This window comes from Tiliqua scincoides, chromosome 2 (genome assembly GCF_035046505.1).
Source record: "Tiliqua scincoides isolate rTilSci1 chromosome 2, rTilSci1.hap2, whole genome shotgun sequence".
NCBI lineage: Eukaryota > Metazoa > Chordata > Lepidosauria > Squamata > Scincidae > Tiliqua > Tiliqua scincoides.
This window is the reverse complement of record NC_089822.1, coordinates 36,947,736-36,963,486: the sequence shown is the minus strand read 5'-3', so window position 1 is coordinate 36,963,486 and position 15,751 is coordinate 36,947,736. Positions and strand designations below refer to the sequence as shown.

The following is a 15,751-nucleotide window of genomic DNA, read 5'->3' as shown; positions in this document are numbered from 1 at the left end:
TACCTGGCAACAGAGTTATGTAAATATGTCCCTTTCTGCAACAACATGGAATTGAATAAATATGCTTTTGAAGTGGGTTTTTCTGCATTAAAAATTAATATATTCTTTTCTGACTTATACTGGCAGTGAAATAGGATATGAAGTTTTCAAATGGTCTAAGCAGCTTAAAATTTTTGGGTTCCAATTTCAACAACCTTTAATGGCATAATAGGGTTCCAATTCCTTTCAGAATTACGTCAGAGTAACATTTCCCATGGGACTGACTTCTGAAAAAGAATTGCATAGGATCAGTCTGTGTATGTCTGTATACTTGAACCTTAAACTACAAACGGCTATATCCTAAGTTTAATAATTTAGGACAAGTTCCAGGCCAGGACAAAGTAACTTCTTAGGCATGATTAATTAAATTTAGGATACAACTGAAAATGTTCAGAATGTTTTAAACCGAATGGTTTTGGAAAGTCAGGAGGTGTTGCCCAAAAAGAAAATGTAGGCCTTCTCATTTAGGACAAATAAAAAGAAATTAACAAAATGCATCCCTTGAAGGTGACCAAGCATGTTAATCTCTCCGGAGTAACCAATTCAATCTATATGCTTTGGGAGAGATATGGTGTCATTTACTAAATGCTGGTTAACCATGTATAGCTTGTTCATGTCCAAGTGACCTTTTCAGGGATGAGTGGAGTGCTAAGCATGGTAAATGAGTTGTGTTTCTTCAGCTGGCATGACAGATGTTTGATTTTCTTGGCATTTGCAGGAATGCACAAACAATTACGACCAACATCGCTTATTCACTGGGAGTAAAGCAGCCACCTTGCAGTGTGCATTAACTATCATTTCAGCATGATGCATCTGGCAGTTCATGTTGTTCCCACATAACTTTATCAATATTTGGGAAGCCATAAGCAGGGAAAAGCTGTTCTGGGGAAAGGTCATTCCTTCCTGAAGTATTACGCTCAAATTCCATCAGAATGATTTAAGGCGCTTCTCGGAATCAACATCCATTGCTAGTCATACAAATAATAAACCAGGGGAATTCTACCCTTGTGCCGCACAGAGGCCGAAATGATTAGTTTAGCTTTGGGGGCTTGTGCAGATCATTAATTGTCCCCAATCTGGCAACCAGTATAGGGACCCTTGCCTGGTCCCCTTCATTCATTCAGTTTTATTTTGAGCTGTATTTATTGTGATATATAGGTTGGCCTCTCCTGAAGGTTCATGACTGGTAACAAAACTTATCACATGTACAGCCCTGATAAAACAGCAGGACAAGTCACTATTACCTGCACTGTAACAGCTGAGAACAGATGAGGTTTAGAGATGAAGAGTGGTCTATGGCCCTTGAGGCTATACAAAGCAAGAAGTTGAAGCCAATTGCAGTCCCTGTGTCTGAACCCAGCAATGGGGATGACTCAAGAACTATTCATGTGTTGTATGCATGAATGCCTATACATTTTTTTACATGAATGACTGTGCATGCTTCCTTGTCAAAAGTCAACATGGAGGCATAGACATCCCCGTGTGTACTGCATTAAGGTCAGCATAACATGTGAAGAACTATACGTGCATACAAATCAACAAACTTATTGTTTGATTATTTGAATCAACAGATTGTACATTGCATTGAATGTAACATACAAACTGGATTAATGTATTTTAGGAGAGGGCCTTCAGCTCAGTGATAGAGCACATGAATTGCATGCAGAAAGTTCCAGGTTCAGCCCTTGGCATCTTCAAGTAGAGTTGGAATAGACCCCTCTGAAACCCTAGACTAGTCATTTTCAACCCTTTTCAGTTTGCGGCACACTGACAAGGCACTAAAATTGTCAAGGCACACTACCAGTTTTTTACTTACATTAAATTACTACATTACAGTTAATCTTGAATTAATAAAATTAATACAATTAAATCATTACATGACAAAAAAATTGACAAGCATGGAGAGGAAAGTATATGTGGTTTCTGAAAAGGAGGAAAAATCCTATGTTCAAATTCTTATCAAAAGTGCCAGAAAGTGTTGGTAAAGACAGGGCAGGTTGATCACGTAGTGGAGGATGTGGGTGAGGGGCAGTGAGGAGACATGATTGAAACAAGTGCAGGATTAAACTGGGGGTGGGGGAGAGAGAAAGAGAATGTGAGGCAGTGATTCTGTATCTTTGGAAGGTGCTGACAAGTGAGGGGAGGGACAGTAAGAGAGTTGCTAACTGTGATTGTGAGATTTGGGGGGGAGAATATTCCTGGGGAAGGAGGTGGGGTGAGGGAGAAGTGCCAATTGCCTGCTTGTGTATTTGAGAAAAAAGAGTGCACCCAAAAGCCCAATCCTATGCATGCCTGCTCAGAAGTAAGCCCCATTATCGTCAATGGGGCTTACTCCCAGGAAAGTGTGGATGGGATTGTGGCCCATCCTCTAAAAGCCCCAAAAGGATTGCTCTAAAATCCTTTTAGAGCTAATCCTTTAATCCTTTAGAGCTTCCCTAAAAGCCCCAAAAGGATCCTCTAAAAGCCCCAAAAGGATTGCTCTAAAATCCTTTTAAAGCTAATCCTCTAAAAGGATTGTGGCCCCCTTCCTCTAAAAGTCCCAAAGTGCAGGGAGGGTCGCTTTGGGGAGTTGCAGGCAAACTGGCAAGGAAAAGGGACTTTCAGGGACCCTGAAACCTGAGGTTGGGGGCCTCAGCAGACTCACTCGCTATGTACCTGCTTGCCTGCTTCTGGCTCCCTCTTCTCACTCAGCTCCCACCTCCTGGCTCCTCCAGGCTTCCCTTGTTGGCCAATCAGCATGCAGGCAGACAACAACCTCCTTCCTGGCCAACCCTATGCATGTCTACTCAGAAGTAAGCCCCATAGTAGCCAAAGGGGCTTTCTCCCAGGAAAGTGAGGATCAGGTTGCAGCCTGAGTCCTGCTCAGTAGCAGGAGCAAGCTCCAAGTGGACTCTTCAGCTAATGTGTGCTACCAGCCCCTTCCCTGGCTGCTCCCTTGCTTGTGCTGCCTGCTGTGGAAGGCTCAAAGCAGCCGCTTCTCCCACACGAGGGCACTCAGCTGCTGCCTGCCTCCTCTGATTCTGCGGCACACCTGAGGCAGCCTCGCGGTGTCACAGCAGTTGAAAACCATTGCCCTAGACAGTCACTTCCAGTCAGTTGATATAGACCAGGGGTCTCCAAACCCCGGCTCGGGGGCCAGATGTGGCCCGCAGCAAACCCACGGCCAACCTCTTGTCCCCTGAAAGCCTCTGGCCCACTCAACTGAACATGACCAGAACTGTGCTCTGATTCTGTCTGAAGGGTCTTCTGAGGGCCAAGAGAGGTTGAATAAATGAGCCCTTTCATTCATTTATTCACTCATCTGTGTTCCATCTCTAATTTATTTATTTCAATTTTATATTTCAATTTTTTTCCGGCCCTCCACACCACTCCAGATATTTGATGTGGCCCTCTGGCCAAAAAGTTTGGAGACCCTTGATATAGACCAAGGGTTCTTAACTTGGTGTCCCCAGATGGGATTCAGGGGAGTCCATGAACCAAGTGCAAAACAATTTTGTGCATTTTTCTTTTTCTGGGGAGGGGTGTCCATATCTTTCATCAAATTCTCAAATGATTCTTGACCCAAAAAAGATTAAGGACTGATGATGTAGGCCAGGTGTGTCACACTTGTTTCATTCAGCAGACCAAATAGCATTTGACACCTGCTGAGGGTCGGAAGTATCATCATTAAGCAGCTGGCCAGTAATAAGGACTTTGCTCTTTAGTAGGGACTCGTTAGCCACAACTGACAGATGAGAAAAAATGCAAACCTTGATCATGTTTTCAAGATATGGGAGAGCCCAGTTATCATGCAGACCACCCTTCAGCAGTGCAACTTCTGCAGGTGTCACATTGCAACTTAGCAGTTGAGAAGTGCAAAGTGATACATGGCACTGGCAGTGTCTCCCTCTCTCTCCCCCCCTTGGTCTATCTCTTCCCTCTTAGCATCCCTTCTGAGGCCTCCTTCTGTCTCTCCCTCCCATAGCCTTAGCAGAAGAAGCACTGCTGAAAGGGTGGCAATTATAATGAACCCAATTATAATGTGGACCAGAAAAGCTGTATTCAGCCCACAGGCCTTATGTTTTACACCCCTGACATAGTGCTTGCTTGGATTCTTACACATTGTGAATATACTGAGCCCCAATTGGATTTTTCAAGTAATTTATTTTTCAAGATTGTTTCATGCATATAATAAAAGTGCCTTAAGTGCAGGGAGTCACCAATATGCTGTTGTGAGCAAGCACCCCTTTCCTGATGGACTCACCCCATTTTTCCTTAAATGACAGCCCATCTGGATACACTGAAGTAGAGCTAGACCTCAACCTGTCACCTCTTCCATTGTGGCAAGAGCTCTGGCTCAGGTTTCACATATTGCATGCTCCTGAAGACGTGTGATGCCCTGTCCATTATTGCCAGTAAAACAGCAGCTTAGACTGAAACCTTTCTGGATCACTGTCTGCAGTTAACTCACACAGGGTAATTGGTCGTTAGTGCACCTGACTGGGATATGGAAATTTGAGGTTGGATTTCCAACCAGCCTCAGAGCAGACAGGGACGCTTCCCCAAACAAGAGAGCTTACTAGCTAATTTGTGAAAAGACAACCAAGCCAGGATGATGTCTAGTCTGAATAGGATTGATGCCCAAGAGCTTTCTCTTAACACCAGGAGCAGGATGATGGTAGGTAGTTTGATCAGTAGTTAAAAACTTTGTAATTTCCTATGAACTTTGCCTTTCATCTCAAGTACAGAAGGTAATTGTGTCTTTCCTTTTACCCTTTTTATTACAATAAGCCTTTTCCTTATTCATTCGTTAAGCAAGCTTCCAAGTTCCTTTGGCCGCAAGAGCAACTTGCCTCTACATTTCCTAAGCCCTGCCAACTCTAGAGGAAGACTTATGAGAACATATATATGGGGATATGAGAAAAGGCAACCGTTGGTCTGGACCAGCAATTTTCAACCAGTGTGCTGTCGTGTATCACAAAAGGTCTGCAAATGTGCTGTGAGAGGTTGGAACAGTGTGCTTGAAAATGGCTGAAAAACTATTCCAGGCTGTTTCTAGGGCAACTGTCTGTCCCAACTGATTGAAGAGCGACAGACAATTCAGTATACAGACAGTTGTCCTAGAAACTCAGTCACAGAACCTGGAAGAGTCTCCTGGAAGCTGGAACTGACATCACAAGAGGTGAAGACTATAGAGGTCAGTGTGCCATTAGAAGAAAAATGCTCAGAAATAACGGATTTAGACTTTTCCCCTCACTGCAGTTAAATCAGGAGGGGTTGTCAGCAAACAGACCCCTGGCTGAGTGTAAAGGTTTGCAATTGGCTCTAAACACTGCTGGAAGCAAAAATACCAGTTCACATATGACAAGGGCATGCTGCATGTACATTGATGTGACCCAAGTGGGTCATGAATGGCTTTACCCAAGAGATCATCAATCATACACACACTCATGCCTTGTAAATTCAACTCAGTCCCTGAACAAGCATACTAGAACACACACAGAAATCTTTTTCCCCAACTTAGCACACATTTGAGTTACCTTCCTGCACCCACATAATAAGCCAAGTAACCTTTTCACTTCTTAACCCACGAGTTTTGAATCTTCCTTGTAGGTTTCAAACACCAGGTTGGAAAGCTCATGACCAATATCTGTGTGTGGTGAGTTCTCAGGGGAGGTGAGAAGGCATCTTAGGTCATCTACAGGAGAGGGCTTTCGGGATCTCAGAAAGGCAAACCCTCAGGAGGAACTCTTGCCCCTTACGGCATACAAGTGCTGCAGGTATACAGACAGCTGAGGGATAATTGACAGTGGCGAAGGATAGACTAGCATGGTTTTTTTCCACAAACCACCCCCCCCCATTGGAGTGAAGATGTGGTTGTGAATCCCATGTGAGTTGAAACTCATGGACATAATTTCCCGCAGAATAATTGCATGCCTCAATGGCCTATAGCAGTGCTTCTCAAACTGTGGGTGAGGACCCATTAGGTGGGTCGTGACCCAATTTCAGATAGGTCCCAATTCATTTCAATATTTTATTTTTAATATATTAGGCCTGATGCTCCCATGGTATTTGACTGAATTTGGGGGAATCTTACAGATCTATACTTGGAACAGGCTACTCTGTATACGTTGGTGGGGGTGGGGTGAGGCAGAGACACGATTGCCAGGATCGCACAGCTGCGGGTGCAGAGGGGGCTTTACCTTGCAAGCCTTACTTGCTGCCAGGGTCCAGGGAGCCCTGCAGGGGTCTCAGCAGGGCTCCTTGCAACTTGGAAAAACTGCAAAACATGATTGCAACCTGTTTCCAGTTTCATGTTTGCAACCTGGAAGTGGGTCTCAATTGCATTTTGCAATGTTTCCAAGCACTGCAGAGACCCTGGCTGCCCGGACCCTGGCAGCAGGTAAGGCTTGCAAGGGAAAGCCCCCTCTGCACCCACAGTGGTGCCATCCTGGCAATCGCGTTGCTGCCTCCCCCCGCCCCTTAAAGTTGCAGGACTTAGGGCTCTCAGGCTGGGGCCTCATGACACCCCAATTTGGGAACCACTGGGCTGAACTGCTCAAGCTAGAAGCCATCCTATTTTATATACTATATTCCCATTCCTTTTTTCTTTTCTTACCACTCTTTATTCAGGACATTCTCTTATCACTGCTGCTTATATACTTTGACATCTTTCCCAGACACCGCTTGTTCTTCAGATGCTCTTAGCACAGTTAATAAACATGCATCCTTGACAAGAGCAATGTGTCACATCTGGATTAAGAAAGCACACTACCTACCCTGAACCGAACTACTTTTTGATGCACTTGAGTGTATCTGCATAAGCACCAAGGTTACCTCCAGGAAACTTCAGCAGCTTTAAGGAGAGGAAACCTGTTTCAAAACTGCCCACTCTGATAAGTAGTACTGCTGAAGAGGATGGAGTTCTGAACAAGGACTCCTTCACCTATTTTGAAGAGACTGCTTTGGTAATCTACAAAAACAGGTTCATCAGTATCATGTAACAAATCAGTCAGAGTTGATTAGAAGAAAAAGCTTAGGATAGCACAGTATATTAGTGTGAGAGATAGGACACTATGCATTTTTTATTCCATGTGATAGTAATACAATTGCTGTCCCCCAACCCAATTGCTCCTCCCCAACCCAGTCATTTCATGTCAGCTGCTGTGATCACAGTATCCCAACAATAACACATATTTTCTACTACAGCATCTATTATACTGCTTTCCAAAATTCTCTAGGGATATACTCATGTCGCTTAGAGAGACACCTGCAGATGCCTTCCTCTAGGCTTGACATATGCTGCAAAGCAGTATAGCTCTATGGACAGAGACGCTGTACTCTTTTATAGGACCCCTGTCAGTACGACTGGGCTACCTCAAGCTGTCAAGGATGAAATATGGATTATTCTTCCACTAGAATAGTTTCCAAGTGACAAATTTTAGTATTCCCGATAAGAATGCCAGCAATTTAATGATGAAGGAAAGTGAAGGAGATAAACATGGGGCACCAGTGTAGTTGGTGCTAAATCTGCTCAAGGTGATTCTAGCATTTGCTTGCAACTTCAGTTGTTCCCAAAATGCTTTCCTTTTGTTTACTGTATGTGTATAAATCACTTCCCCATGCAGCATCACTTTAGGCAAGTTCACAAATCCAAGCTGACCAACATAAAAATATGCATGTATCTAAGAACCAGAGTTATCAACACATTTCACGTCACTTACCATGACTCACAACAATAGGACACAAAAACCAGGATCAACTCATCCAACTTCTTCCCCTGCTGCCCTCTCTACTGTAAAATATCAGTTATATAAAGATAACAGACAAAACACTATTATGGTTTCTACCTTAATAGGTTTTGAATAAATATGTACAAAATTAAGGTTTCCACCCAAGTTCCTGAATTATATTTAGCACATCAAGCCTTTTCACTCTTGAGCAAATTAACATTAACCAGTCTTGATCTGCAGTTGTCCAAACTCTCATGTGTGTGTCAAGCTGTTGCAAATCAATTGTAAATTGCATGCTTACAAACAAGATTAATCATCAATGCAGCTAATTACTCTCCAAGGTGGAATAAATAAAACTACCAAAGTCTCATCTCCATTTTATATGTGCTGATTATTCTGCCTTATAGAGACTACTACAGAATTTAAAATCTACTACAAGAAACAATTAAAGTCCACTACACTGTATTTTCATATTTAGCTTTTATTTACAAACACATCCAGTGTGGTTAGTTTAAGTTGCACCTTTTCTTCCACAGATAAAGTTCTCAGACAGGAACTGGAAGCTACCCTAGAAAGAGAAAAAAAAGTGTCAGGAACACAGACAAAGAGCCCTTTCTGGAATACAGCCTTCTAAATATGCAACTTTATCCGACGGTTTACTGAAGTCTAGCCCAGAAGCAATAGCACTTACATATCAGACTCACCCATTCGTGTTTACATGAATATTGTGAAACAAGATTGTGAGGGCCCAATCCTATCCAGTTTTCCAGTGTTGGTGCAGCTGTGCCAATGGGGCATCCTGTGGTGGGGAGGCAGTCACAGAGGCCTCTTCAAGGTATGGGAACATTTGTTCCCATACCTTGGGGCTGCTCTGTAGCTGCACCAGTGCTGGAAAGTTCAACACAATTTGGCCCTCAGTGTATGTATAGACAAACCTATATCAAACCACAATACATTTTGAACACTCATATTCAGGTATATAAAAGCTTTTGAACTGACTCATCTTAGCATACTCTTTTCATAGAGACTTACACTTAATATTTGGCTATTACTACTTCCAAAATTTAGGACAGCATCTCTCATGCTGTACTTACATCTCAGGATTTTTAATGTTCAAACTCTGGCTAGTCTCAGCAGGCGCAATGGCAAGCATTTATCTAATATGAAAAGATGTAAAGATATGCTAGCTTCAGTTGCCAAAGCACAAAATTCTTTTAGCTAACTTAAACCCAAGTGTTACTCTTACTTTGTACTATGGCGTCATAGTACGCATGATAGAATGTTGCAGAAGTGCATTTTATATTATAATACTGTTTCTGTACTAATAATATCTTTAAAAACATATATTAACCTCATGATAGCCCATAAGAAATAATATGTAAAATCTGGGGGGGGGGGAATGTAGCTCAGCTCCTTACTTTCACTTTGCTGTTTGATTCTTTACATAGTAACAGTCTAGAACAGTGATTTTCAAACTTTTTCATCTCACAGAACACTGACAAGGTACTAAAATTGTCAAGGCACACCATCTTTTTTTTTTTTTACAATTGACAAGGCACACCATACTGTTGGTGTTGGGCTCATATCCCCCAATGGTCCTACTAATAAATGACCCTCCCCCAAACTCCCGCAGCACACCTGCAGACCATTCGCGGTACACCAGTGTGTGACAGCACAGTGGTTGAAAATGGCTGGTCTAGAAGATCTCTGCCTCAATCATAAACATGTGTGGAATGCAAGATTTGCATGCAATTCCAATTGTAAACTCCAGCAACAGAGTAATTTTTATGACATTGCCTTGGTGTCAGTTATGAATCATCCTGAATGTGACCATTCATTTGGTCTTAGCTCAAGCTACTAGGTCTACTGCATCATCTGATCCATTTTCTCAACCTGTATTTGTACTTTGTTAACAGGCATTCACATGTAGCAAACCCAACTATTGCCAACATAGCAAATCAAAGGTAACACACAATACTTTAAACTGAACTTTTATTTCCACTTTCATCACATCACCGGAAATCATACTGCTGTATAGCTGAAAAATCTCATAAATTTCACTAGTTTATTTCATTTTAGTATCCAGCTTAGTTCAGATTAATCCATTTTTGCCCAGCACACAGGTGTACACATTTGATCCCTGTTGCATATATGCAACATTGGGCAGAAATGGCTTAACAACCTAAACATGGTCTTAAGTAGTAACACAGCCTGCATCTTGACCAAAGCCTGTTTATTCCCATAATACAAATTCTATGTGCATTACACAGAGATTTTAGGGATAGAGCCTACTCACTAAAATGACATTTCCAAACTTGATCAGTTATTCAAGCTTCAAGACAAACACCTGAAGAATTACTCTTCTGGCTCTCTGACAGTCTCAAGTTGCCCATTGGTACAAAATTGCACTTTAGAGTTGTTTTATATGAGTCAAAGGGCACAATCCTAACCAGTTCTACTCAGAAGCAAGTCTTATTTTGTTCAATGGGGCTTACTCTCAGGAAAGTGTGGCTAGGATTGCTGCCAAGTCTTAGTTAAGAAATAACATCCAGCAGTTACCTCTTGTACCATGTTCACTTCTTGAGAAGTTGGTGCCTTACTACAATGAAGGGCAAGGCAAATCCTGAGCCAAAGAAGACTGCCATCATTGCCAGTAATCGCCATTTATTCTCCACAGAAAAGGGGATGTTCTGGAGAGACAATAAACATGTTATTATGACTATTAGACAAATATAATGGACAGAGATTAGACATAAGTTCCTGCAAAAAGCAATGGAACTGAAATGTAAATGTTTAGGGGCCCAATCCTATCCAATTTTCCAGTGTCAGTGCAGCCCTGCCAATGGGGTGTGCACTGCATCCTGTAGTGGGAAGGCAATCAGAGGCCTCCTCAAGGTAACATTTGTTCTCTTACTTTGGGTTGCATTGCAGCTGCAAATTAGACTAGTTCTAAAGAGCACTGAGATGCAGGTAACAATTCATTCCAGGTGATAACATAAGCTTAGATCACGGTTATTTCAGTGTGACAGTACTATGTGTTACTGCTTTGTTCCTCTCTCCAAGGAATCTTCATGAAGCTTTTTCATGAACCAGAGTAACAAAGAAAAATAGGTACATCAGAAAGCGTTTACAGTATCATTGTTACTCATACTGTTATGTTCTCATCATTTGTACCACAGAAATTAAGTCATCAAGGAAGGAGAGTCATACTATGTACCAAGAGCACAGAAACAAGTTCATGTAATCAGGTTCAAACACTACTACTATGGCCTGAAGCACTGGGATGTCCTAGTAAGAAATATCTAAAGTAGCTCTTTGGGATCCAGTCCATTTCCTTCTTTTTCTACACTTTTAAAAGTGTAGAAAGCATAGGCTGCCCTTGCTAGCTGTGGGGTCTTTTGCTTTCTCTTCTTGGGCCACATTCATGGTCAGAGTGTGGGCTGTAGCTGAAGAAAAAATGGTGTTTTCCTTCTTTGTCTTCCAGTCACTACTAGGGATATCGTTGTCCGTGCTGTTCATTTGTTTTTGCGTATATGGGCAAGGAGGTATATTTCAGTTTGTTCCGCCATCTTCTTCCCCCTTAGGGCTTCTCTGGTCTGCAGCCAGTTTTGAATGCTAGAGGCTTGAAACCCTGACAAGTGTGAAGGTCTAATGATATAACGGTACCTTTGATTAGAATCCCACCGTCACTTTTGGTGCTATAAAACAATTGCATGCAGCCAATTTGATTTAGTTTAAATTTTCAGTGGTGGATGTAATGGCTGCAATAAAGAAATAAAGCTGAAAGGGCTGAAAAGTCTACTTGCAGTCACAGCCTACACCACGGAAAATTGGGAGGCCATATGCAACAAGACAAATACCAGTAGGAGGCTCAAGACAGGTGGGAGGACTTTTTTGAGCACATGAAAGGCACTTGCTGCAGCTCTGCCAGCCAAGTATAGCCTCCTAGCACAGCTTGCCACACTGTGTTGCTGGTCTCGCTGCTGGACAACCAGGGGCCGGGAATCCCAGGCGTACCAGCAGACACCATCTTAAATACCACCAGTAGTATCCGTACAACTGGTTGAAAAACACTAAGGGGAAGAGGATGGTGGAACAAACTGAAATATGCCCCCCACATAAACAAAAGAACAACATGGACAATGATATCCCTAGTAGCAACTGGAAGACGCTGTCAGCCCAAGCCTAGGCCTGTCTATTCAGAAGTAAGCCCCCCTCTAGTCAACGGGGCTTACTCCCAAGAAAGCGTGGATAGGATTGTGGCCTCAGAGCCCAAGCTTAGGCCTGCCTGCCTCCTCAGAAGCAAGCCGCCCTCTAGTCAACGGGGCTTACTCCCAGGAAAGCGTAGCCAGGCCTGCAGCCTGAGAGCAGCCCAAACGGCGACCACGAAGGCGGCCCGAGCACCCAGCAGCGCCCAGCCAGGCGGCCTGCGGCTCCGCCTCCCAGAAAGTAGCCCCCGGGCAGGCCAAGCTGGCCTGGGAGCGAAGGAAAGGGGGCGCCTTCCTCGTACCTTCCCCGGCCCCTCCTCATAGTGCACGCGACGGACGGCTGAAGTGGCGAAGCGACGGACGCTGCCTCCCAACATGGCGCTGCGAGGACCGGGCCGGGCTGACGTCTCCCTCTCTCCCGCACGACCTTGGCTCGAGCAGCAGCCACCGGCCCAGTGGCATTCTGGGAGAGAAAGCACTGCGACCGGAAAGAGGACGAGCGGTGCATCATGGGAGTTGTAGTTTCCGCGGCCGCTGGATGACGTCATCATGGAACTTTAGAGTGCTGAGTCCCAACTGAAGCCTTCCACGCTGCTGCTGGGTGGGGGCTTTCCATGTGAGGAAGGCCACAGGGGGAGGTGTGGGTGGGGGCTCCTTGTGTGGAAGTCGGGGCATCAGGAAGGATCAAAGGAAGAGCCCACCTCTCTTGCACCATAGTGAACATGTTGCCATAGTGAATGTGTTGCCATGGTGATCATAGTGAATCTTTTGCCATAGTGAACATGCTGCCATAGTGTTGCCATAGTGCAGGGGCATGTGGTGGGTGGGGAGGCAGAGCCTCCCCACCGGAGTCCTTCAAAAAGCGCCGCTGCTATGTGAGACACCCAAGCACCCACAACCCACGCGTAATGACATCATCAGCAGTTACGTCAAGGTTGGGAGGCCAGATGTGATGTGACAAACACCAGTAAGAGGCTTGGGGTGGACAGGAGGGCTTTTTTGAGCTCTCAAAAGCATTCTTTGGAGCTCTGCCTACCGAGCCTAACATCCTACCACTGTTTTTTGTGTTGCATTCCTGGTCTTGCTGCTGGGCAACAGGTGTCCAGTGGTCCCTCAAGTACCACCAGACACCACCTCAAGTACCACTGGTTGTACCCGTACAACTGGTTGAGAAACACTGGTTTACAGCAAACACAATGACAGCAGAACACATGTTCTACAGATAAGCAGCATTCATGCAGAACACAAAAAAGTTCTCTTGTAACAGTTCATAGGAACCTATTGCCCCCCCCCCCAAATAATTTCAAAGACCCAGCAAAATACATAATGTATATTCTTTTTTGGGGTGGAGGGAGATCACAAAACTCAGAGCCCCATCCTATCCAAATTTCCAGTGCCGGTGCAGCCGCAATGCAATCTCTTCATTGGACATCCCAAAGCAAATCATAAGCAGCCTTCTCAAAGTCATTGTGAATTCATTTCATTGTCTAAGTAGGAAAAACTTTTGGTGTCTAATAGCAAACAGAATCTTGGATTTGGGTGTCTGTTGCAGCTCAGTCACAAATTTGGTGGGTGACATTTCAGCTGGTTTTCTCATAATCACTGATCTGTATCTGGAGTGAATTGGATAAATTTTTAATGGTCCTTGTTTAAAGAACTGAACATTCTTATGATATTGGACAAGAAAATTACTAGTACAGACAGTACTTGTAATTATAATTGCCAACAATCCAAAAAATGGAACACATGGAAATATATTCAATATATTAAATCAGAGGTCAGCAACCTTTGCGGCTTAGGGGCTGGGCATTTGACAGTGATGTCGGCATTCAGCGATGATTTCATTACAACAACAATAAAATTAGGTATTGCTGACCTTCGCTCTGTTCGGAGTTTAGCTTGGGAGGCCAAGGCTCCCACCAGATTTGCTGCACTGGAGTCCTGATGCAACTCTGGGGTCATGGAGTCTGCGTGCTGGAGTCCTGTCTCCAGCATCTTGGAGTCCTGGTGCTATTGCCATCTCATGGGTAAGAGGGCCAACTGTCAGTCATTGATGGCCTCAAGACAGCAAAGTTCTTAGGCCACAATCCTATTCACACTTACCTGGGAGTAAGCCCCATTGACAATAATGGGACTTAACTCTGAGTAGACATACATTGGATTGGGCTCTTACTGAGTGGAGACTTCCATGGGTTTATTGAGCTTGATGAAGGTGTGGCTCAAAAAGTCCTGTCCTATTTTTAGGTTATATTAATATCAAATGTTAATGTGGCTGCAGTCATACATTGTGTGTCTAAGCTTATTTATTTCAATGGGCTTAAGCAAACCTAACTCTTCATAGGATCAAGCTCTAGGAGGGCTCTTTCCCACATGACTTTTATCCATGCTGTACCTTTTTTTTTTTTTTTTAAAAGGGTGATTTCTTAATGAAGTTATACCAAAAAAAGCCACATGTGAAGCAGCCCAAAGACTTGGAAAATAAGTCTCCACACTGCCACACTATCCATTTGTGATATCATCTCCCTGAGAGTACCATATTCACTTAATGCATGAAACTGAAGTTCAACATAAATGTTTGACAAACTAGAGATGCTGATAAGAACATGTCCAGAAGGCATCCTATGGGACAGTCTGAAGCAAACGGATAAGTTCTGTGGTAAAGTAATAGCATTACAGTGTAAAATCTCATGGATTTCATGGCCGAGCTAGGCACTTACTGTCTGTTTAAATATATTTAAAAGAAAGTCAGAGAACATGGAGCACAAATTTTAACCAGATCTGCTGAAGGTAAGTCATGAAGAAAGGGGTAGAAATATATTAAGGGCCCAATCCTAGTCAACTTTCCAGCATGGATGCAGCTTCAATGCAGCAGCGAGGTAAGGGAACAAACTTTCCTTTACCTTGAAGAGGCCTCCATGACTGCCCTCCACCACCACCACCACCACCACCACATGATGTAGTGCATACCCTGTTGGAAAGGCTACATCATGTGCTGGAAAGTTGGATAGCCCAAAGCTCATGTAATAACCACGTAATACATTTTTAAAATATATATATAAATCTTGGGTCTGATAAGTACCTGTGTGCATAATGTGGTTATTACATGCGCTTCAATATACTCCAGGTATCTGAGATGGATTTCAAATAAGTAGTCTTGGAAGCCTGTATATAAGGACATGAATTATCCTTCTGCATCTGTTGCAAATTGTCCTCCTGAATTGGGATCAGTGACACTTGTAGGAGAAGCCTATGCATATCTACTCAGAGGAAAATCCCATTTGGTTCCATAGGGTTTACTCTCAGGAAACTATATCTAGAATTGCAATCTTAATTATCTCAGGGAGGAGCTCAAGGTGACTCTGCTGCAAGAGATGCATTTGGCTGATCCTCCCCATATTTAGATGTTCCCTAAATTAGACTTCCAAAATTAGCACCCATATCTTAAAAGATTTGTGCTGGTTTAACTTCCTGCAACATTTCTGAAATATTCTCACGATTATAGTACAGTTCCTATAATCCATCCCAAAGCCTTGCTGCTGAAGACAGTCTTACAAACTAGTGGTGGATATTTCTATTTGAAAATAAGGCTCCCTAAGTTCAAAGAGACTTACTCTCAAGAAAATTCACAAAGCATTGCAGCCTTAGGATCAGGTCAGAAAGCTCCAGACCCAGCACAAACTGAACTATACTGATTCCCAAAGTGTAGTTTTTTTAATCTCAAATCTTTTTTTCCCCCCACTGTCCAGAAATTATGTTTTTCTTTGAAACACAAAATATTTGTTAAGAAGGCCT

General features: G+C 43.3%; 1 protein-coding gene and 1 non-coding gene across 2 annotated transcripts; both read right to left on the bottom strand.

Annotated features, from left to right (window-relative positions):
* Positions 1-8,214: 8,214 nt before the first annotated feature.
* COX7C (cytochrome c oxidase subunit 7C) lies at positions 8,215-12,424 on the bottom strand. Its single transcript, XM_066615913.1, has 3 exons — positions 12,262-12,424; positions 10,311-10,441; positions 8,215-8,319 (listed from the first exon to the last, which is right to left on the bottom strand). The coding sequence occupies exons 1-2, from the start codon at positions 12,334-12,336 to the stop codon at positions 10,325-10,327; spliced, it is 192 nt and encodes a 63-aa protein (XP_066472010.1). The 5' UTR covers positions 12,337-12,424; the 3' UTR covers positions 8,215-8,319; positions 10,311-10,324.
* On the bottom strand, positions 10,864-10,925 carry LOC136643408 (small nucleolar RNA Z39). The gene has a single exon (XR_010794011.1). It is a non-coding gene; the product is annotated as a small nucleolar RNA Z39 (small nucleolar RNA).
* Positions 12,425-15,751: the final 3,327 nt, after the last annotated feature.